The sequence below is a fragment of the Protopterus annectens genome, chromosome 11.part0 (genome assembly GCF_019279795.1).
Source record: "Protopterus annectens isolate FY-2018-M chromosome 11.part0, PAN1.0, whole genome shotgun sequence".
Taxonomy (NCBI): Eukaryota; Metazoa; Chordata; order Ceratodontiformes; family Protopteridae; genus Protopterus; species Protopterus annectens.
In genome coordinates, this window is record NC_056745.1 from 185,593,605 (window position 1) to 185,618,768 (window position 25,164).

The 25,164-nt window shown below is 41.0% G+C and overlaps 1 protein-coding gene across 2 annotated transcripts in view; it reads left to right on the plus strand.

Moving 5' to 3' along the window:
- Positions 1 to 25,164, plus strand: part of LOC122815249 (dihydrofolate reductase-like) — a 207,705-nt gene that overhangs the window by 104,706 nt on the left and 77,835 nt on the right. For both annotated transcript variants that reach the window (XM_044087590.1, XM_044087591.1), the window contains exon 4: positions 17,255 to 17,381. In XM_044087590.1, coding sequence (XP_043943525.1) covers positions 17,255 to 17,381 — 127 coding nt within the window. The remainder of the gene's footprint in view (positions 1 to 17,254; positions 17,382 to 25,164) is intronic.

The window sequence follows — 25,164 nt, forward strand, 5'->3', positions numbered from 1 at the left end:
GCATAAGGCTGCATATAATGATATAACTGGTGTTGCCTTATATTTGAAGCCCTTTATTTATTTAACATTTGTTTACTAGGAAAGTCTGACTGGGACAGAGCCCATTTTCAGCAAAGGCCTGGGGAGAAATGCTCCATGCATGTCTTTGGAATGTGCGAGGAAACTGAAGCACCTGGAGGGCATGTGGACTCTGTACAGAAGGCACCCCAGCTGAGAATTGAACTAGAAACCTCTTGTTGGTGAGACAACAATGCTAACCACTGCACCACTGCACTGCACTGCCTTATACTTGGTTTTACTTGAACAGTCTTGCATTGGAAGCCTTACATTTTGATTAGGCATAAATGTGCAATAGCTAAATAAATAAATGCTAATAAATAAGTATGAAATATTGAATAAGTAATATACAATCATAATAGTGAATTGGAAGGGATTGCACTTTAAGTTAAAAAAAAACTCCTATGCATAGAATTGAACCTGCAATATGATATACGGAAACCACTGTTCGTAACCACCATGCCAGCACAAGCAGGCTTCCCTTGAACCTTCCAGTTCACACTTAATAGTGCTAATGCTGCACAGTGCAGCTGCATATACTTAACATTGCTTTTCCTCAATGTTATGTTTTTTGTTATTGTTGAAAGTCACTGATATGGACATTCAGTGCTCTCTGAGCAATAATAAGCAGAATTAAGTACTATGCTTCGATCTAAAGTTAGAATACCTATATAATTCAGTGATTGTCTCATATCAAAAAATTTAAATGACTACCCTTTGTTTTTACCAGTCTCCAACATAATTACCATTTAAAAGAACTACAGATGAAAAAAACAGATTGCAAAGAAGATGATCATGGGATAGTTTTAAATAAAGGTATTAAGTTGGAAGCTTAATATCTTTATCCATTTGGAAAGGTTAACAATGTACTTGCATGTAAGTTTAAGCTCATTCCATAGGGAAAGCCAAATGTTATAATCTCTTTGTATGTGTCTTTGATTTGCTATAAATACAGACAAACACAGACGCGCACACACATACACACACACACACACACACACACACACACACACACACACACACACGTGAGTGCACACACACACGCACACACATACACACACACACACACACACACACACACACACACACACACACACACACACACACACACACCAGGAGGAACATAGGGTGACATACAAGAGTGGAGGAAGATGCACACAGGTGGATTATATCTTATGTAGAAGGGCCAGTCTGAAGGAGATTGGAGACTGTAAAGTGGTGGCAGGGGAAAGTGTAGTTAGGCAGCATAGGATGATGGTTTGTAGGATGACATTGGTGATCAAGAAGAGGAGAAGGAGTGTGAGGGCAGCCCCAAGGATCAAATGGAAACTGAAAAAGGGTAATTGTGAGGTGGAGTTCAGGGAAGAGTTAAGACAGGCACTGGGTGGCAGTGAAGAGTTACCGAATAGCTGGTTAACTACAGCAGAGCTGGTAAGAGAGACGGCTAGAAAGGTACTTGGTGTGACATCTGGAAAGAGGAAGGACAACAAGGAGGCATAGTGGTGGAATAAGGAAGTACAGGAGAGTATACAGAAAAAGAGGTTGGTGAAGAAGAAGTGGGATTGTCAGAGAGATGAAGAAAGTAGACAGGAGTATAAGGAGACAAGGTGCGTGGCAAAGAGAGAGGTGGCAAAGGCTAAGGATAAGGCGTATGAAGAGTTGTATGAAAGGTTGGACACAAAGGAAGGAGAAAAGGACCTGTACAGATTGGCTAAACCTATAAATATATATATATATATGGATCCATATTTGTATATATAAAAGAAATATAAATATATACTTACATAAATATACACATAAATGTGCAAAATAAACAATTGTACATAACTATATACTACCCTACATCTATCTATTTTTATGAAAACATTATTACTATAAAATCATTGTTACAATAAAAAAACAGTGCTTAAGCGATCATCTTTCTAATGCCTTTAACTTAAGTAGGCACTTGATAGAACAAAATTCATTAAGTCCTGGGAAAATGTGGGCATTAATACGTAGTTGCCATAGTAACTCATGTTCTTCCAATTTCAATTCCCAAGGGCCACCACTAATATTCCTACTAACTTGCTCAATAATAGTAAACTCAAAGCTGTGTGTGGGAAATTCATTTACATGTTTAGCTAAAGCATTATTACAGTTTTTCCTATTAACATTATATTGGTGTTCATAAACCCTCTGGTTTAAACAGAGGGTTTATGAACACCAATATAATATTATTTTCCCAGGACTTAATGAATTTTGTATTTATATTTATATGTTTATACATGTTTTTATTTGGTTTTAGAATGGATGACACTGAACTGTTATTTTTCCTGGTCTTCTTATATACATTACTATGGTTGTGCATATCAAATGTTTATAACTTTAAGAGTTAATTAGGTTTAATTACAATAACAGGCATGATTATTTATAGAATGGTTTCTTGGGACTGATTTGTCTGATGAAGTACATGTTAGTGGTTGTACGAAAGCGCTAACAAATAAATTTTGTGGGATTTATTAATCTATTTTGCCATCCTTTGTATTGTTTTTCTTCATCTGTTTTCGTTTGGAGGTTTTAGATTGTAAGCACTGTAACTAAGCAGAAAAAGAGATGAATGGGGTAATTGGTATTAGGGTGTACAGGAAGAGATGAAGCCACAGAAAGAAAGTTACAGTCAGAAAGAGGAATTAACTGGTGACATTTCAAATGGAGCAATGTCTTATCTTCTGCAAACCACAGTTTCATAATGACAGAGACAGGAAGGAAGTAGTTAACAGTTGTTGTTTTTCTTTCGGCTTTTCCTGGTTAGGGGTCGTCACAGCGGAACTCCAGTCCGCTAATGATTGGCAGTAGATTTTTTACGGGTGTGGAGGTGCCAGCTCGATGCCCAACCTTCAACTAAGGCACGCCCATTCTACGCATGTGTTTCGAATGCCACTCGACCACAGGGAGAACATGCAGACTCCCCACAGAACGCGCTCCAGTAGTTAACAGTATAGTACCAAAACTGGTGTAGGGTCTTCATCAGCAATAACGAAAACTTATTAAAAGAGATTAAGGTACATACTTTTGTGGAAAGTGTGTGTGGGTTGAAAGGGCAGCAACAGAAACTTACATATGTCTACAAAAATGAATATGTTGAGAAGAATAGCATATGATTGTGAATAATGGGGCTCATGTTGAAGTCAGAGTGTATGCCTGTCAGAACAACAGTGAGAAAGCTTTTTCTTACAGAGAGGGTGTTGGATGTGTGAAATAATTTTCCTGAAGATGTTCCAGAGTCAAAATGATGCAGAGATTCAACAATGCAAGGTCTGCAGCAGTTATTGTGGGGATGAGGAAGGTAGGAATATTTGGTCAGGGATTCATAGATAATTAGTGCAATGTGCAAGACAAACTAATGCAGCAAATGGCACTGTGCAAAGTGTGGATTATTTAGCAAAAACTGGATACTATAGTGCAGTAAACAGAGTCTGTAGTAACAAAACAAAATGAACTACAAGAAAATCAGACTCTGTAAATGCCAGACACCAAACTTTTAATGTAAAATAAATGCAAAGCTTAAGCTTTCGGGCAACAACCATTCTTCAGTGCAAGAATAACAACCCCCCTCTCAGACCTATTGTTGCAATCTTTGTGGACAAGCATCTACAAAAAGTTGTAGAACTAAGTGTCTCATATAGCAAAGATATGTTTGATTTTATAACCAATGTGATGTCTGGTTAATATCCCACAGAACTGCCACCAATAGTGTGACATCCTCTACTGTCCTGGATCAGTAACTAAGGAACTTCAATCCTCACTACTAACTCCAATGTGAAACCGTCATTTAAACATGAGTAATATTTCACAATCTCCCCTAAGAGCACATCAGGAACACGCCCTAAAACCTGGACTGGACTTTATACTTCTGTCCACCCATAATGTAATTCCTTATTATACACTCCAAAGCAATGTGTCACAGTTTAAGACCTCTGATACACACACAATTAAGTAAATTGAATCTCACACATCCAAACTCTTCTGGAAAAAAACTGATAGATTTCCAGCTATGTCCCTTCCCTCAAATGATATGGTAAAACGCTGCCACCAACCAGAGTGTCTACATCCCATTTCAAAGGGGTGTCCAACTTTTAAAATTAGGTAATTATTTATCTAACATTTGTTTAGTGGGAAAGTCTGACTTGGAACAAAGCCAATTTTAAGCGGAGGCCCGGGGAGAAACACTCCAGACACGTCTTTATGATGTTGGAGAAAGCTGGAGCATCCAGAGGAAACCCACAGAAATCCAGGGAGGACATGCAGACTCTGCACAGAAGGCAACCCAGCTGAGAATTGAACCAGAGAACATCTTGCTGTCAGGAGACAATGCTACCACTGTACCACTGTGCCATCCATATTAAAACATAGTAGTACATATTAGGTATTAAAACAAATGGTAGCAAATAACCTAAAGCAGCCAGGCTTTCGGAGTGGCCCGGAAATTATCAAAGCAGGTATAAGCACTCTTAAATCACTAAAGAATATACTAATTGATCAGCTACAATATAAGATAATAAAAATATTTAATAATGAGCAAAATTATTAAAAAATATAAAACAGTAATTTCAATAAACAAACAGAATTCAATCACCAGAAAAGTTACATTAATACTGAAAAATAAAAATCCAACATTTGAAAAAAACTCTGACTGATTAGCTATAATTTCCTATCTGACTAAAGAACATTGTCCCTGATCTTAACTAAATATTACAACAGAGCAAAGGCAGGCTTACAGTTCTTGGTGAGTCCTTTGGGTATCCACTGCTCAGTACAACTGTGTACAGCAAACTGAACTGCTTCCTCAACAGCTGTTCACAGCAGCTGTAACTCAACTGCTACAACTGACTTCAGCTGATTTCAGCAGTCTCCTTTACAGAGTAGGTCAACTGTCTTAACGGTTCCATTTCTTATTTCCATTTCAGTGTTTCAAAATCAACAGACAGCTGTTTAAAGTTCATTCCCGTCTTTCAGTGTCTGAAAGTAAACACAGAGTAACTGGAAACATTCCAATGACATCATCTGCAGATCAGATGACTCTGAGACAGTCTGCATTTAGAATCACCTTCACAAACATGTGCAGTGAAACATGTAACAGAACACCATTCAACTTTTAAAAATATCCTGCACAAAGTATTAATCAACATACAAAAATATATTCTTAACACCATAGCTAGTCATGGTGGCATATAATACACAGGTTAATCTGAAATTATGCACAAAACTTCAGCCAGACATGCTAGCACAGATGACAGTGTCTAATTTCTTCACACACACACCCATGACTGAAGCATGATTTTCAAGTGACCCTTGCAAAACAACACTTGAGAAAAAATGGATCTGTCTGGGACTATATCAACCCACTACTCTCCTGGACAATCCATCTTCAATGGCATTATTAACCCTACTGCAGTGTTGTATTGACATGTGGTATGCTTGCAACCCTAGACTCCACCTCAGTAACTTGGCATTTTGCTTATTGACTCTATTTAGCCTTGTTAAAGGGTCGTGATCTGTGAGTACAGTGAATGTTCTTCCATAAAGATAGGGCTGCAACTTCTGCAATGCCCATGCTATGGATAGACATTCTTTCTCCATAGTTGCATAACATTCTTACTTAGGTTGAAGTCTACTGATAAGATATACCACTGGGTACTCTTCTCCTTCTGAGAAAACATGGCTAAGTATAGTCACCACCCCATAATTTGAAGCATCTGCTTGCACAACAAATTCTTTGCTGTAATCTGGGCTAGCAAACACAGGGGGTTCTCCCAAAATTTCTTTAAGTTTTTGGAATGCCTGCTCACAATCTCTGGTCCACACTACCTTATCCAGTTTATTTTTCCTAGTTAGGTCTGTAAGGGACACAGCTATTGTTCTATAATTGGGCATACATTTTCTATAGTATCCTGCTGTTCCTAGAAATGCTCTCACTTGCTTCTTAGTAACAGGAACTGCCCACATTTGAATAGCCTCCACTTTGACAGGTCCTGGCCTAATCTTACCACTCCCCACTCTGTGTCCTAAGTATGTGACCTCTGCCGTACCCACCTGACACTTACTCGGTTTAATGGTTAATCTTGCACTTTTTAATCTACCCAAGACCTCTCTAACATGTTGAAGGTGCTCTTGCCAGGAATGGCTGTTAATAGCAAAGTCATCTAAGTATGCTAGAGCATAATCTCCTGCTCCTACTAAGATATGATCTACCAATCTCTGTAAAGTTGATGGGGCATTTTTCACTCCAAAGGGCATCCTTGTAAAGTCATAAAATCCAAAAGGAGTTACAAAAGCTGACCTCTCTCTAGCAATGGAAGTTAAGGGTACCTGCCAGTATCTCTTGGTCAGATCAATAGTGGTCAGATACCTAGCCCCACCCAGCTGTTTTAAGGCTTCTTCTGTTCTCAATATGGGGTATGTATCTGATTCTGTGTAACTGTTTAATTTCCTATAGTCTATGCAGAATCTAACACTACCATTCTTCTTTGGTACTAGCTCTACTGGGGAAGCTCATGGACACTTGGACTCCTGAATTACCCCCCCCCCCCCCCAGTTCTATCATTTTCCTTATCTCCTCCCTCAGAGTCTGTTTAACTATCAAGGGCACTTTATAAGGAACCTGCTTGATAGGTTTTTGGGGTCCTGTGTCCACATAGTGCTACACCAAGTCAGTATATCCAGGTTTCCCTGTGAACATGTCCCCAAATTCCTTCAATACTGCTCTTACCTCTCAGACTTGATTAGGAGGTAACTGCTGCTATATGGCTATCTCTTCCATAGAGGTGTCAGTCCTAGCCTCACCAAGAAGATCAGTTACCATATCCCCTTCAGACTCCTCCTGCCATCTGCTGTAAATACTCAATACTAAGGCCGCACTATCATAATAAGGTTTCATCATATTAACATGGTATACCTTGTGCCCCTGTCTCCTACCTACCAGGTTTAGCATGTAGTTCATGTCGCTGACTTTCCTTAGCACTTCAAAGGGTCCCTTCCAAGCTGCTTGTAACTTATTATGTCTAACAGGAACAAGTACCATAACCTTCTGTCCCTCAGCATACTCTTGGGGTCGAGCATTCCTATCATACCAAACCTTCTTCTGCTGTTGGGCTAATGCTAAGTTCTCTTGGGCCAAACCCATGAGCTCCTTAAGTCTTGTCCTGAAGTTAAGGATGTATGCCACAACAGACTCTTTGTGAGATTCACTCTTACCTTCCCACTCATCTCAAATCAAATTTAAAGACCCCCTCACCCTACACCCATATAACAACTCAAAGGATGAAAAGCCTGTAGATTCCAGTGGTACTTCCCTGTAAGCAAATAATTGATGGGACAAATACTTGTCCCACTCCCTTTTAAACTGGTCTGCAAATGCCTGTAGCATAGTCTTTAATGCAGAGTTTAACTTTTCCACCAGACCATTAGTCTGGGGAAAATATGGGATGGTCTTTAGATGTTTCACCTCACAACACATCCAGAAACAAGTCAGCAGGTCTGATATGAAGTTGGCACTTCGATCAGTCAGTATCTCCATCAGAAAACCTACCCTGCTGAAAATTTCTAGCAAAGCATTTGCCACCTTTTCTGCCTAAACAGATGATAGAGCTACTACTGCCTCAGAGTATCTGGTAGCATAATCCACTACTACTACTACCAGGATATATTTCTTCCCTGTAGAACTTGGAGTACTCAGGGGTCGCACAATATCCATGGCCTCCCTCTGAAACAGCTCTTCAATAACAGGCAAAGGCATTAACAGAGCCTTAACCTTCTCCCCTGCCTTTCCAACCTTTCGCCACTGTTCACAATATCCTATCACATCCTTTGCAATCCCAGGTAAATAATTTTTTTTCATAATACGTCTTTTAGTACATTTTATACCCATATGACATGAAAAAGGGATGTTATGTGCTATGGCTAAAAGTGGCAGATGGTAAGCTCTAGGCATTACCAACTGCTGCATTACTTCACCTTCTAGCCCACCTTCAGGAGTTCACTCTCTATACAACAAACCTTTGTTCCAGTATACAGACTCCCTGCTTCCTTGGACCTCAGGTGCTTTCTTAGCCACCTCCCTCAAGCTTTGTAATGTACGGTCCGTAAGTTGAGCCTGTCTCAACTCTAGCTTTGTGACCTTTCCCAGCTCCCCTTCCACAGAAAGCCTATTAACTTCCAACAGTTGTGCCTCACAGACAATCTGGGTACTAATACTCACCTCTGTCCTTGCAGTTACCATGTCCAAGGGGACATCAGTACCCACCAGCAGCTGTGCCTTACTTTCAGACTTACTGCTACAGGGTAGCTCCATCTCTGAAATGGCCAACACACCAGTCCCAGCTTCAGGTATGAGATCTGTCTGGGTCTCCCCCAGGGTACCAGACCTACACGCCTGTCTCTAAGCCTGATTGCATGTCACTGTATGCACACAAGGTACCACATCATCAAAGTAATTCCTTATCAAGACATCTGCAGGAATATTCTCAAACACACCTACCTGCTTGCTTCCTCTTCCACCCGCCCAGTCCAGATGAATGCTAGCCAAAGGTATTTGGAATGTGGTCCCTGCCAAAGCTTTAACTGGAGTGGACTGTCCAAGCAAGTACTGCTGTTTAACCACCACAATCCTCATAGGTTCATAGGTGTGTACTAGGCTAATGGCCCTGGAGCCTTTACAAGCTTAGCCCAAATAAATTTCCCAGGCACCGTGCCACTAAATGTTAGTTCACAGTGCCCCTATCCAGTAGGGCAACTGGAGTGATCTCTGGGGTGAGCTTTCTGTTACCCATCCACTTATCAAGATTCCTCTTGAAGAGGGCCAGCGAGGTGCTCTGCTTGACATGAATGAGAAGCTTATTCCAAAGTATGGGCAGTCTTTGCGAGATGAACCTGTCCCTCCAGCATGTTCTGTTAATTGTGGAAATAAGGTTGTAATCTCTGGAGCGTGTGGTGCGGGGGGATTGGGATTTCTTTAGGTGTAGCATTTCAATTAGGGCTGGGTCAGAGATGGCTTTGTAAGTCAAGCAGAGATCACCTCTACGTAGACAATAAGAGACTGAAAACAGCTGAAATGTCTTGAGTCTGTCCATGCAGGACATGTGTTTCAGGTCTAGGATCCTTTTTGTGAGGTATTTTTATGTCCTCTCCAGCGGTTGTAAGTGTCTGGTCAGGTACATGCCAAACGGGACATTATATTTGATGATTGATCTAATGAGGGATGAGTAGAGAGGGATGATGACCTCTTTCTTCCTGGATGTGAAACCTTTGGTTATGAGATGTGCCGCATAGAAGGACTTTCTGGCCACAGTGGCAATGTGCTGGTCGAAGGTGAGATGGCTGTCGACATGGGTGCCCAGATCATTTATGTGCTTTTAGTGTTTATTGGGCTGTCATCAATGTGGTAATTCCTGGGAACGGAGTTTTTTCCAAAGGGGATGACAATGCATTTTTTGGTGTTAAGCTTCAGGCCATGATTCCTACACCATTCATTGATCTCAGAGAGGCCCTTTTGTAGGATGTCTGCATCACTTGGGGAGTTGATAATGACTCCTAGCTTGTAGTCATCAGTGAACTTGGTCAGCCAAAGTCCTTCTGTGTTGGCCTGGACTTCTGAGAAGTAGATGGTAAACAGGAGAGGGCCCAGGACCGAGCCCTGTGGGACTCCACGCATGACTGGTCGAGTCGGACTTGGAATCTGCAACTTTCACTCTGTGGGTCCTGCCTGTGAGCCAATTTACAACCCACCTAGTGATGTAAGGATTGATGCCTAGTTTGGTGAGTTTATCAATGATACCTGAGTGGGGAATGGTATGAAAGGCCTCGGCCAGGTCAAGATAGGCTGTATCCACTGCCTTAGCCTCATCCACAGTCTTGGTGACTGCCTCGAAGAAGTCAACCAGGTTCAGCAGGCAGGATCTCCCCTTGACAAAGCCAAACTATGTGGGGTCAAGAGTCTGGAGATTGCTTATTTCTTTGTTAAGCAGGTCCATGATGATGTGTTCCATAGCTTTGCATACCAGACTCATCAGGCTAATGGAGTGATAGTTCACAGGGTCTGTAGTTGCTCCCCATTTTGTGGAGCGGGATGACTGTAGCAGCGCACCATTCATTAGGGACATAGCCTGAAGTAAGGCTGTGATTGAACAGGGCACACAGATGTGGTGCCAGTTTGTTTTGTAGCTCATGTAGGATGCAGCCAGGAATATTATCAGGTCCCATGGATGCTGTATTCTTGGCTTTGGACAATGCAGCTTTTCTCTGTGCCACAGAAATAGTGGATACCAGGCTTTCTTCTGGTATTGTGATAGGGCCATGGGGGGGGGGATAAAGTTGGCACTGAAGCTGTCGGCCAGTATGTTGGCTATATCTCAGTATAGGAGGTGCCATTTTGCAGTAACTCAGAGCAAATCTAGGTATTGCCTTGGAGGTTTTTGATATAGCTATAGAAGGCTTTGTAGTTGTTTTTGGTATCAGCCGCAATTCTTCCTTCATAGCTGGCTTCAGAGGATTTGATAAGGGATCTCAGCTTTTTGTTCACACTGATAATGGAGGTTTTCCAGTCTTGTGACTTCATTTTTTATGCAACAGTTTCTTCCTTTTGTTGCAGAGTTTATCGATGGCTGGGGACCATCAGATTGGCTTCCTTTTTTTGAGGAGAGTGTCTTAGTTCTATTTGGTATGGCAAGGTCCATGCATTTGTGTACATGCTCGTACAGTGCACTGGTGTATGCTTTAGCAGTCACGCAGCTATTTTCCATTGGCATGGGTGCCAAGAAGTTAGCCACCTCTGTTTTTAGGAGCCTTAGAGAAGTTTTTCAGGTTGTAGGTGAGATGGAGATTTCCATGGTGATCAGTTTGTGGTCGGATTTAACCAGGGAGGAATTGACTATAGGTGTGGAGCAATGGTCTCCCATGTTGGTAATAACCAGGTCAGGGATGTTGCTTCCTCTAGTGGGGGTCAGAATGAACTGGTCCAGGGCATTGGAACTGATAAATTCCAGAAAGCGTTGGGCCTGTGCATTGGTACTTGAATAGTTTTCCCAGTTGATGGAAGGGTAGTTGAAGTCACCCAGTATGAAAGTATTGGGTTGGACCTTGATAGATTCCAGGGTGCTCAGGAGCTTGGAGTGAGAGTCTAGGGACATGTTTGGGGTTCTGTAGCAGGCTATGACTTGTATCGCCATCTTACCCAGTGTTAGTTGTGCCTGAAGTATCTTGGATGCATTATGTTGGGCTACCAGTCTAGAGGTGTGCATATCCTTTAAGAATATGGAGACACCACCACCTTTGGAACTCCCAGCCGTATTCTGGTGCCAAAAGCTATGGAATGAATTGTAGCCTGGGAGCACAGGGGTGCTCTCTGCCTCTTTAAACCAGCTCTCCGTTACAGCACAGATGCTGACATTCTCCATCAAATGCTGTGTCTCTCTTACCATCTACTAAGATAGGATATAAATTAAGGTGATAGTTTGGCATCCCTGTTGCTTCCAAACAACTTACCACTGGCAGTTTGTCATCCACACTTGCTGGTTCCCTCATCTTTTGTTTCTCACCTTGCCTCAATGGACAGTTGGCTGCTAGGTGGCCCCTCTGGTTACATTTGAAGCATCTAATGCCTAACCATATACTTGGACTAGTAGTTTCCCCTGTTACTGGTGTACTCTGTTGGAGTGGTTTAGACTGCCCCTGTGGGTTTACCTATGTCCATGTGCAGCACTGGGTATCCATGCATTGGTACTTGCTAAGTACAGATCCCATTTTCTCCCCAATTCCTCCTCAGCGTTACACTCTCAGTCTGCTAACCAAATTCTCATCTCACCAGGCAAAGTAATGAGGGCTTGTTCCCTCACAAAAAAGGTCTGCCAGTCCCTCAAAAGTGGTGACATGATACCCACTCACCCATCTGTGAAAATAATTACTAAAATCAGCAACATAATCACGTACACTTTCATCTGCCTTGCGTCTGTGTTTATGAAACTTTTTTTCTATAAGCTTCAGGTGTTCATTTAAAACAATCAAGAAGACAGTTTTTTACTTTATACTGTATCATAATTCAAACAATCTACATCAGACAGTTTGACATGGCCTGAACAGCTTTGCCATGAAGTAGGGGAGTCAGTTGTCGAACCCAGAGCTCACAGTCAACATCATACTGTCTACAAACACTCTCAGATATATGAATAAAACTATCAAACTCATCTCCATCCCTGTTTTGAGGAAAAAGCTTACTGACATTTACAGCTTCTGGGGTGTAGTTATTCCCTTCCCCATTACCTCCATGACCCTCTTGAAGGGTAAGAAGCTCCACTTCATCCCTGCACTGTTTCTCATTTTCCTTGGCGTCTAAACATTTGACCTGTAGTTCATATTGACACTTTTTCTCCTCAGCCTCCAGTTGTTGGGCTTCCAGGCAAAGTCTATCTGATGATTCAGTTTGGCCTCCAGTTCATACTGATGCTGTTTCTCTTCAGCCTGCAGACACAGTCTCTCTAACTACAGATGGATTCTCAGGTCTTCTGAAGTAAAGGTGGACTGTCCTGTCTCGGCAGGCTGCACATCCCCAATGCCAAACTGGATATCCTCTGAATGGCTGGTCTGAGCTGAAGCTGCAGCTAATGCTGAAATCATTGCTTCCTTAGGTTAGCATGCACCAGTCCTCTGGTGTCACACTCCATGACCAACTGGTTCTTGGTCAGATTACTATAGTTTTCTGCTGACATACTTTCCTGCTGTCCCTGACTAACTAGCTAAAAATAAATAAAACTGAGATGGGCTGAAATTTTATATGTTTACATTGTGACTGTCAAAAGTGCACACCTTAATGACAACTACCCTCAGGCTACTGAAGTCCAGTAAAAAATACCACACCGCTGCCACCAGAAAAATGTGATGCCCGGTTAATATCCCACTGAACTTTCACCAATAATGTGGCATCATCTACTATTCTGGATCAGTAACTAAGGAACTTCAATCCACACTACTGATCCATATGTGAGACTGTCACTTAAATAGGAGTAATATTTCACAATTTCCCCTAAGAGCATAACAGGAACATGCTCTACAACTAATGAGAGTTAATAGGCTTACTAACAAAGATCAAGGTTTCATGGAAGAAGGTGCTATCTTGTGCAATAAATTTATGAGTAGAGGCTATCCAGTCAGGTTAGTCAAAGATAAGTTCTCAGAAGTTTCTGACCTTAGAAAGTGTGGCAAGACCACCCCAATAAATAGAATAATGTAGCTTGCAGCATATCAATGCAAATTAGTAATAACACTGATGAAAAAGCTATTAAAAATCTGATAACAAACAACTGGAAATTTTTGAAAGGTTTCTCTGAAATAAAGGAAGTAGTCAGAAATCATCCAGTATTTGTTCAAAAAAGGTAAGAGCTTTAAACATTATTTTTAATCTAAGTTACGTCTACCTAAAACAGAATGTAAAAAGCCTGGTATGTATAAATGCTGTAACTGTAATTATTGTCAATATTTACATACGGCAGTGGATGAAATTATTGTGAACAATATTAAGGTCAAGATTAGGGGCAAATACACATGCAAATCAAAGTTTGTGGTTTATTTAGTTACATGCAACTCTTCCACTTCCTTTTATGTAGGCCGGACCACTAGAGAATTGTATAGAAGGGTGTATGAACATCCGTGTGCAATATCATAATGTGATAAAAGAAATACACTTAGTAAGTATTACAGAGAGTAGTAAGTGTAAAATTGATTTTAAATTCACAGTTTTGGATCAAAAAGAAAATTCTGAAAGGATATTTGATGCAGAGGAAGAACTAAGCTGGAGAGAGTATCTGTGGCAGGTTAAGTTGAATGCTTGCTATCCACCTGGCTTGAACAATAGGGAAGAGTTCACAGCATATCTAAGAAGGAAAGGGTTAAAACATTAACTAATTAGTCAGTTTATTGATGTGATTTTGCTAGTATATATTGGAGCTGAATTGTCAATTTATTCAGTCTGAAGAAGTCTTGTGGAACAGGATCAAAGCGCTTACTGAACTTTGCTATTTCACTATGGAATAAAGTGCTGTTCATTTTTATACAGAAGCTGTTTTTTAACATGTATTATCACATTCAGGTTATGCATGTCAGTGCATGGGCATTCCATGCTATCCATCAGGCATAGCCATACCCATGCAGATTGGGCACAGTCATCACTTAAAAAATGTAGTAGGGGTGACAGTGATAGCTGATAGCAACACTAACATGTAGGGTAGGGTCATGAAAGGTGAATATAGTAGCCACTTACTCTGCTAGAAGAGTGTGGGGACTCAGAGACCACATCCTCCAGTGGTGAGATTGAGCTGCCATGTTGTGAGCATTGGTGATGTCCACTTTATTCACGTGTAGTCTTCTAGCTCAATGTAGTCTGTGTCAGGGAAGGTGTAAAACTATGGGATTGATTGTGTGTGCCCTTACAGAGTATCACATGCTTCGAGCTTGTAGAGCTTTGTTATCTAAAACTGAGACACGGCTATGAGCAGGCATAGTGTTGCATGTGAACACACATAATAACAAAGGTATAGAATTGTGGCAACAGTGGTAAGCAGTCTGGGAAGAGGTTCCAGCTGATGAGTCTGAGGAGTTTTGCTGCCTATGATCATGAAACTGCTAACCACTGGGTGTGAAACAACATGTAGTCATAGCTGATGGTGAGGTCATCTTAGCAGTAGTCTATATAATTTTGTGTAGGGGAGCATGAGCTTGGCTACCTCACATATTCAAACTCTCCCATGACCATGCACTGCACAGCTTGCAGAGGCAAACAGGATGGAAGTTGCCATACATCTCATCAGAGCAACTGTTGAAGCTACATTTGCCACCATAGTGCTTGGCAGCAACATCAGCTCTGTGTCTCTATACTCCATGCACTATGCAGGTGTTGAACAACATCACTGGTTCCCTTCCCCCCATTCTGCAGGAGGTTAGCCAGCCCCTGTACGTCTTTCTGTGTGTAGCACCCTCTCCATGTACACTCGATTTCAATGGACAAGTGCTTCCTGCATCTGCATTTGACCCCATGTAGTGGGATGCACATCTTGTTTGTTAACCTCTCTTCTAAAAGTGTACTGCAATAACTACACCTATGTACAGGGGTCTTCATGTCCCTTGTCCTGTCCATCCCTAGGTGCTCAGGATTTTTCAGTATTTTTCCCAGAAAAATAGAAAGTCAATGTCCTTGATTATTTTGTGTTCCATGCATTTGGTGAATCTCATTTCCCATATGACTGCTCTGTTTCACTTTTGCTGATTTACCACAACCCCCACTTGCCCCAACATGCATATTCAAAAATAGCCTTTCTTATAAATATAGCTAAGTTAAGCACTCCAAACTACTCAGGTTTCCTTTGACAAGAGAATCTGGGTTGGCTCTGCTGAATTTAGAACTTCATACAGCCTCTTCTTAGTCATGGTTCACCAAGGATAAGTGTGCATAATTACTGCCCATATGTTTGGTCAGTGAAGCTATGTAAAGAGAGCTGAGCCTGTCGCAGTACTCTAATGCCTTCTACTATTGGGCATGAGATGTTTTGATGCAAGGTTAACTTTCAGAAACTAAAACAAAAAAAAAAAAAAGAAATGTTGTCCTGTTTGTATTTCTTCCCTATTCTTACAGCTGTTATTCTCCAGCAACGAATCACCAAAAAATGGTTGTGTTTATGCGTTTAAATGACAGATTAACAGTGGTTCTCTGGCCAATGTACTCACTTTTTTTCCACGTTTTCATTTTATTCTTTAAAATGGTTTAATAAATGCAGAAATTCCAAAGGAATTCTTCAAAGTAATTATTCAGGCAATAAACTGCTGTCCAATCTATTGCTGCCATTCAAAGCCATCTGAATAATAATTTTAAAATGACAGTACTACTGTACAGATATATATCACAATAATCGGAACTGCCTAATGTAGCCTTTCCTCCTTTAGACAGATAAAAACACCATCAATATCTGGCCTTGAAGATAACAATGAGCCCCAAAGACACTCTCTGCAGTTCTTATTTTCTCCAGCTTTACTAATTTATGGTGTTGCAGTCTGGATTCTGGAGAGAATCCCTCAGAGAATATTGGATGGACAACAGTTAAATGGTATATGATAAGCAGGACATACTTGGAAAGTGGCTTATTATATTTTGACGTGCAGTACATGAGTGTTAGCCAGTGTTTCCTACAGAGATTATGTGATAACTGCAGTTATAGGCCTTGTACTTGAATAGAGTAGTACTTGATCTGAAACTGCCCAATTACCCTGCTTGTAAACAGTATTTCAGGAAAAGGAAAGCTGGTTATTATTTTTTATTATTATTATGGCATTACATTAATCTCTAAGGGAGAAATGTTAAGTAGGGACTAGATGATTTCAGAATTAATACCACTATGTTCTGGGTACGAGACTATAACTTCATTCATAATATTATTTTTTATACAGTTGATCTAGTTGCTGGGTCTTTAAATTTAACAGTACAATTTTTATAAGTAATTAGAATTGTCAGATATTCATATAAATTGTCAATAAGCCACTGTTTAGCTTTCTTATTTTAAGCAGATATTTTTGGGTCTATATCACATGGTCAAAAGGTCATAATAGTGAAGAACCACAACTTTGAAAACACCAGAACTCAAAGTTGTTATTGTGGGGTCGCACTGCAGTGTAGATAGGGGTATTTGCCCTTTCCTCACTGTAGTGCAATCTCGGAGTTAGTATATATATTTAGCAGAGGGTGTGGGAGGGGACAGCCCCCCCATAATTGCAACTTCAAGTTCTGGTGTTTTCGAAGTTGTGGTCGTTAACTATTATTATTATTATTAGCTTTCGACCACGTGATATATACCTGATATTTTCAGGTACTTGTTCCTTTGACATTCCTTAATACTGCTGTTTTCAGGGTGGCTGTTTAAAAGTTCCAAAGCAATGAAAGGGAAAAAAAGGACCACAGAATGAAAATGCAATAGTGGCGTACCACGCAACTGTACACCAGTAGTGAACCTAAAAAATATGAACATGATTAACTTCAGCTGCAATTTTTCTATTAGATTACAGCCAAGTATCTCTAATTACCAAACAATGGCTTAGCTGCGTGTGTTCTTTCTGTTTAATGCCTATAATACTAATCATATTTGTCCAAAGTAACACTGATTTCTTTCTTTCTCCTATCCACTAGTGCTGCTCCAAAGTATGTCCAATATTTGTGTCGGGATTTTCCAACTGCAATTAAAATAGGCAGCACTCCATCTCTGGGTGACACAGTTGAAAAGATCTGGATCATAGGAGGACCGAAAGTCTTTAAAGTAAGTAACATTGCATCATCTTGCAGCAAACCTCTCAGCTGTCCAGAGTTTCACAGAATCTCCAGATATTTGCCTCACATTTTTTATCTGTTCCTCAAAAAATTGTGGTTTTCTGCACATAGTTGAGGACTGAAGTCAGTAAATAATGATACGAATTTGATAATCAGATTTCATATCATTCAGAAAATACCTGTGAGTGCAACACCTGTTACTCTAACAACTTTAAAATAGCAATATTTAAAATCTGTCCCTGATGTTGGGCCTTTGTCTTCCCATTATTTTTAGCTTTGTCCAGAATTCTTCATTCTTGAGAGGTTGAGAGGTATATCTTGTGATAAGCATACGTTATAAAGTAGAGAGGAACTAAACTGTATTCTGTGTGGTTAATAACTATATGACAATTTTATAGCTATGAAAAAGCTCATGTTTACACATTTCAATGTCATAAACTGAAATCTATAAGAAAATGAGTGAGCCACAAACATGACATCTTTATGTAATTAACAAATTAAATAATGAGGCCTTAAAACAAAATTTCCTTGCATAAACAAGATTAAGGGTGATATACCTGCCAGAACCACCTCTGATATGACCTGTTGTGGGATGTATTGAACTGTCAGTGCCAGCTGGAGGGAAGCTGGTACTGTGAATTTCAAAGCTGACTCTGTGGGCAAGAGGCAGGGAGTCAACGCAGGCAAGGAGTTGAAAGCTGGGGTAGGAAACAAACCTTGGGTGCACAACTCTAAGTAGTGCGTCTGTGGCAAGGTCAGCTCTAATGAAATTAAAGCCAGGTACCAAGATTGGAATGAAATATCCGTTGGCTGAAAGATCTCCCAGCACCCCTTTGCCCCGGGGATGAGAGTCTGAGTTGCCAACATTTGCTCCCTGACCTTCTACATGGCCTTGGCCAGTTTTTTAAGAAATAATTTACACTCACTTATTGTCTAATACATACTTTATCCAGTTCAGAGCTGTGGTGGTGTAAACTGAAGCTAATTCTAGCACTCAGTGGGTGCAAGGCCACAGAGAAACTAATCATGCAAAGGACACCCTTCTGTCATGGGACTCGCACATACATGGCACATCCACATAAATGCAGTTTGCAGGATCACCAGTTCATTTACAGCATGTTTCTGCAATGAAGGAGGAAACTAAGCATCTGGTGAAAAATCACACCTGTAAAGGGATGATATGCAAACTCCTCAAAGAAGGCACAAAAAAAAAAGCAGTTCTGGGTTACACAATAACTTTGTACATGTAACATACATTATAAGATTATTTCTGCAAAATATGCTAAAATATTGTTGATAAAACTAGGCTGAGGCACTAACCATAACAGCAATGTCTCAGATCATATAGATGCCTACTACTATGTATCCTTATGTGCAGGACTTATCCTGTCAATCATTCTAACCTTGTGCAAATTATCAAACAAATATAGAGAGAAAGAAAGGCAGACACTCCTAATGAATGCGCTGGTTTCTCATCATTTTAGAACATATAACAGTTAGATGCAAACAGCAACACATCAACATAGTGTTTCTTTTTTCCTCCAAGAGTAAAACTCTGAGCAATAGCTTCAGCCACAAACAAAAATATTGGTAAACAAACATACAGAAAGACTCAAAACAATAAAAAAAATGATAAACACAGAAAAGGGAGGAAGAAGCATACACCTACTTCAATAGATTCTGTTGCAGATGGGAAGACCAGCGAAATGTGTACTTTATGGCAGTGTGATGATCCCGTTATTGTGAGTTCCTCGTACAACTCTACTATACTTTTCTATCATGGATACTTGGCACTATGTATTCTGGGTCTATATCACTTCATCAAAGTGACACTTCAGTGAACGGCATTTCATTGGAAATGCCATTCACTGAATTCCGCATATTCCCCACACCTCCACTAATTATATATACTAACTCCGAGATCACACTAAAGTGGGGAAAGGGCAAATTTCCTGATCATCCCTGTACCGCAATCTCATTAAAAGCAGTTCGACAAATGGCATGTGATGCAATAGCACCGAAAATGCCATTCGATGAACTGACGTTTTGATGGAGTGATAGGGACCCTGTATTCATTACTTATAACCAAAATAGCAAGCAGTGAACCTAGGCTGTCCAAGAAACTACTAATAAAACAAAACATGCAATATAGATGAAATAAAACCTACCTTACTTCAGGAATGGCTGTCCAGTTTGTGGTGCTTTCTGAAAGTGTACTCAGACACCTACATCACAGACTCACAGATATCTGGAATTTGGGCTTTCCTGAAGAAAATGTTCTAAATAGCTGCTGAGTTGGCCTCACCATTGCATTAAAATTTTTGTTTCATTTTCCTAACCATTTAGAAGTAATTTGCTTGGTGACCACTCTAGCATGTCTCCATTTCCTAAGTGAGACACAAGTTAGTCAGGCTGTCTAATGCCCACTGCTATTTATGTTATATATCTAAGCTGTCTATGAATAGTCAACATGTGGAGCATTGTTTTTTCCTTATTCTTCTGTTTTGAAAAAAAAAAAGTGCTGGCAACTGAACAGCTTGGTTAATAAAAAGACCAGTCACTGCTTTTTACATAGAAATATAAATAAACCATGTCCTTATGAAAAATTATATGGGCCATCTGCACACCATAGACAGCAACTCAGAAATCCTTCTGGATGAAAAAATGGCCACTAGAAATAAAACCTATTTTTTTTCCAAAAAGGAACATCAAATCCACAAAAGATGCAGATTCAGAGAGGTGTATTATCAGTTTCTGAATAATAAAATTAAAATCCTAAGGTGGTAAAATGTTTATTTAGTGGACCAAGGCTGCAAAATATCCTTTTGAAACTGAAAATTGCAATGTGCTAGCCTGTGTAACAAATGTATCACTGTCTCTGCATTTTCTGTGTGTTTCTACCAAAAAAACAAAAAAAAATAATCCTTGTTTTCCCGCCTTCTTCGACTAGTTTAGACCAGTTTACAGGCATTGCTGTATTCTGGGCTGTGGTGTAGTTCCTGTGTTGTTCATTACCTTACTTGGATAGAAGGAAGTTTCTTTGCTCTCCAGTGGGAGTGGGGAGCCTTGAGCAGCCTACCTGTCCTTGGGGGAAGTGACCTCAGCACAAGAAGCTGTAGTAATTGGTTGTTTGGGACCATTCCTAGCTCTTTTGTAGTTCACTGTTTAAAATCCACCTCTGGGCATTTTTTTCTGGCTATACTGCTCAGACAAGCTCCACGTGGGTTTACAGAGTGGTCCTAGCAGCAAGGAACTCAAAAAAGCAACTACCTTCTGGATTTAAGTATCTTTGCTTTTTTTCACTTGAAATAGCTTCTGTAGCTTACCTTGAACTAGCCTGAACTGTTTTTTTTATCTGATTGCTGCATTATTTTAAAATCTGCACTTAAAGTTACATTTTAGTCGAATTTGATCGAAAAATTGCTTGTTTGTTTGTTTAATTTAACTGTGGAGGCTGCCCACTAAAGTGTGCTAGCCTGTGTAACTAATTTATCACTGTCTCTGCATTTTCTGTGTGTTTCTACCAAAAAAACAAAAAAATAATCCATGTTTTCCCGCCTTCTTCGACTAGTTTAGACCAGTTTACAGGCATTGCTGTATTCTGGGCTGTGGTGTAGTTCCTGTGTTGTCCATTACCTTACTTGGATAGAAGGAAGTTTCTTTGCTCACCAGTGGAAGTGGGGAGCCTTGAGCAGCCTACCTGTCCTTGGGGGAAGTGACCTCAGCACAAGAAGCTATAGTAATTGGTTGTTTGGGACCATTCCTAGCTCTTTTGTAGTTCACTGTTTAAAATCCGCCTCTGGGCATTTTTTTCTGGCTATACTGCTCAGACAAGCTCCACGTGGGTTTACAGAGTGGTCCTAGCAGCAAGGAACTCAAAAAAGCAACTACCTTCTGAATTTAAGTATCTTTGCTTTTTTTTCACTTGAAATAGCTACTGTAGCTTACCTTGAACTAGCCTGAACTGTTTTTTTATCTGATTGCTGCATTATTTTAAAATCTGCACTTAAAGTTACATTTTAGTCGAATTTGATCGAAAAATTGCTTGTTTGTTTGTTTAATTTAACTGTGGAGGCTGCCCACTAAAGTGTGCTAGCCTGTGTAACTAATTATCACTGTCTCTGCATTTTCTGTGTGTTTCTACCAAAAAAACAAAAAAATAATCCTTGTTTTCCCGCCTTCTTCGACTAGTTTAGACCAGTTTACAGGCATTGCTGTATTCTGGGCTGTGGTGTAGTTCCTGTGTTGTCTATTACCTTACTTGGATAGAAGGAAGTTTCTTTGCTCACCAGTGGGAGTGGGGAGCCTTGAGCAGCCTACCTGTCCTTAGGGGAAGTGACCTCAGCACAAGAAGCTATAGTAATTGGTTGTTTGGGACCATTCCTAGCTCTTTTGTAGTTCACTGTTTAAAATCCGCGTTTGCACGGCTTTGCGCGGTCGTGCGCATAGCGCAGCGCCGGTTAAACAAGGTTAAACTTTTTCTGGCTCTGCCAAGTCTGCTCTTCAAGTTTTCCCTTAAGGAAGCTCTACTCTTAGTATAACCAGACTACTCACTGTATTACAAGCCTAGCACTTGTTCTCAATACTTCTCTACTAAGTAAGCACTCTCGTATTAAGTAAAGCACTACATCTACTTACCACCCCTGTGAATACCCACTTCCCTTAAAGGTATACCACTCCCTTATACTGTTCTAGCATGTCGAGTGGTAGATTACTGGCGTCGTCTCCAGTTCAGCTGGTCAATCTGGGCATCTTGAGACAATGCTACAATTGTCTCATGTACACAGACAACCCTCTCCTCCTCCCAACAAACACAAATACATGTGAGAGATGCAACTATATAGCCAAACTGGAGGCTGAACTCTCTCAACCCAGGGCTGGCATGACCAGACAGGAGGAGATGGCAACCACACACACAACAATCCTAGTCCCACATAGACCTACCACAACTGCAAACCAAACACATAAAAACACAAAGACATACTCGGAGGCTCTAATAACAAACTTACCAAAACAACAGAGGCTCCCAAAGCAGACATCCAAAAATCCACCACCTCAAAACAAAACACATGCAACACATACTTCAATAAATCAATGTGTCAACCAATCGCAGCCCTTAAGGCCAAACACCTTGCCTGATACACTAGTAATAGGTGACTCCATAGTCAGACACACTGATGTCCCACTGACCAGGCTGAACAAGGAGAAGGTGACTGTGAGCTGTCTATCGAGGGCTAGGATCCGCCACATAACACACGCACTCAGGTCACTCCAAAGCAAGTACAAATATGACTCCGTCATTGTCCATGCTGGTGTGAATGACCTGAGGCACCTCCCTGGACTACATGAAAAGAGACATAGAGGAGCTCTCCGATTATGTAGCCCAGGCTGGTATGACCCTGACCCTGAGCAGCATCTTGCCCTCACCAAGAATGATACCACAATACAAAGACAAGATGATCAGCTTTAACAATTGGCTCGAGTACTGGTGTCATTCCAAGGGGATCCAATGTCTGCCTGCCTGGGATGATATGTTGGACAAGCCACGCTGCTTCGCAAGGGATGGCTTACACCTGTCACCACTGGGCTTCCAGATATTGGCTAAGGCTCTTGCCACCCCCATAGTGCCTTTTTTAGGCAAGGCTCAAAAGACAAACCCACCTCCTTAGAAAACAAAAATGGAAAAAACTAAGGGTAATGCTGCTCAACGCCAGAAGTCTAAATCTCAAGATGCAGGCACTTGATGCACTCCTCAGCATGGAGAACATCGACATCTGTGCAGTAACTGAAACCTGATTCAAGGCTCCTGAGAGCACCCCAGTGCTACCAGGCTATACCTCGTATCATGCTTTTCGGCCCCAAAACCCTGGCCGAACCACAAAGGGAGGGGGAGTGTCCATATACATAAAGGACACCCACACCTCCAGGTTAGTAGCAACACATGAAGCATCAGAGACCATACAGGTGCAACTAACCATAGGCAAAACTGCTATACAACTGGTAGCATGTTACAGACCACCCTCCCAATCTCAAGAACCCCACTCAGCCTTCCTGAAGACATTGGAGGATATGAATGTATCACAAAATACCATCATACTGGGAGACTTCAACTACCCAAACATAGATTGGGTACATTATTCTAGCCCTAATACCCTAGCCCAAAGGTTTCTGGAATTCATAAATTCAAATGCACTGGAACAACTAGTCACCTCTCCCGCTAGGGGAGATAATATACTAGACCTGATCATCACAAACATGGGGACAAAATGCTCCACACCGGATGTACACCCCTCATTAGTGAGATCTGACCACAAACTAATCACCCTGGATATACATATCCCACCTCCACCCCCAGCACAAAAGACCACAGTGAAAAACTTCTCAAAGGCAGACTTCACTCTTCTTAAGATGGAGATGGTATCCTTTAAGCCCACTGTGCCAGTGGATACCACATCCCGCAATGCCGAATCCTTCACAAATGCTTTCTATGGACATATCCAAGAATGCATGGATCATGCAATCCCAAACAAATCCAAGTCCCTCTCCACCAAATGTAAGCATCCTGTCTGGTGGACCTCAGCCATAAACAAATTGTATAACAAAAGAAGGAAGCTACTGCACGTCAGAGCGAAATCCCACGAAGGGAAGACGTCTCTGATCAACATTAGCAGAAAACTAAGTTCTCTCATAAAAACATCCAAGGCAAACTTTGAGAGAAAAATCGCTAAGGACACTAAAGATAACCACAAAGCCTTCTTCAGCTATGTTAGAAACCCATGGAAACCCACAGATATGCTCAGAGTTGGTTCACAACAACAAAAAATACACTGAACCCACAGATATTGCTAACATTCTGGCTGACAAGTTCAGTGCAAATTTCTCACCTCCTTCACCCCCAAAAGAAGAAATACTTATCCCAGCTGAATGTAATCTCCCTGTCATCTCAGATGTCCAAGTGAGAACCGCCCTAAACAAAGCAAAAAACACAGCATCAATGGGACCTGATGGTATCCCGGGGTGCGTGTTACGTGAACTCCAAGAGGAGCTAAACCCACACATAAAAATGCTATTTAACCTTAGCCTTACTTCGGGATATGTACCTGTACACTGGCGTACAGCAACAGTGGTCCCACTCCACAAGGGGGGTGCCTCTACAGACCCTGGAAACTACCACCCCATAAGTTTAACTAGCCTGGTATTAAAAGCTATGGAAAGAATCATTATGGAACTCATAAACAGAGACATAGGGGACCTACAGACACTTGACCCCACCCAGTTCGGCTTTGTGAAGGGCAGATCCTGCCTTTTTCGAAACAGTCACTAGAGCCATTGATGAGGGCAAAGCAGTCCATACAGCATACCTGGACTTGGCTAAGGCCTTCGACACAATACCCCACTCAGGCATCACAGATAAGCTAAACAGATTAAAAGTAAACCCTTATGTCACTAGATGGGTTGCAAACTGGCTAAAGGACAGAACCCATAAAGTTAAAATCGCTGGAGCAATGTCAGACTCAAAGCCAGTCACAAGTGGTGTCCCACAGGAATCTGTCCTGGGACCCCTCTTGTTTGGCATTTATTTCTCAGATGTTAAAGCAAACATGGGAGGGCTGTGGCTGACAAAGTTTGCAGATGACTGCAAACTAGGCACCATAGTCGATACACCAGCAGACACACACATCCTACAAAAAGGCCTCACTGAAACGGACAACTGGTGCCGTAGTCATGGCCTTAAACTAAATGCCAAAAAATGTATAGTCATCCCTTTTGGA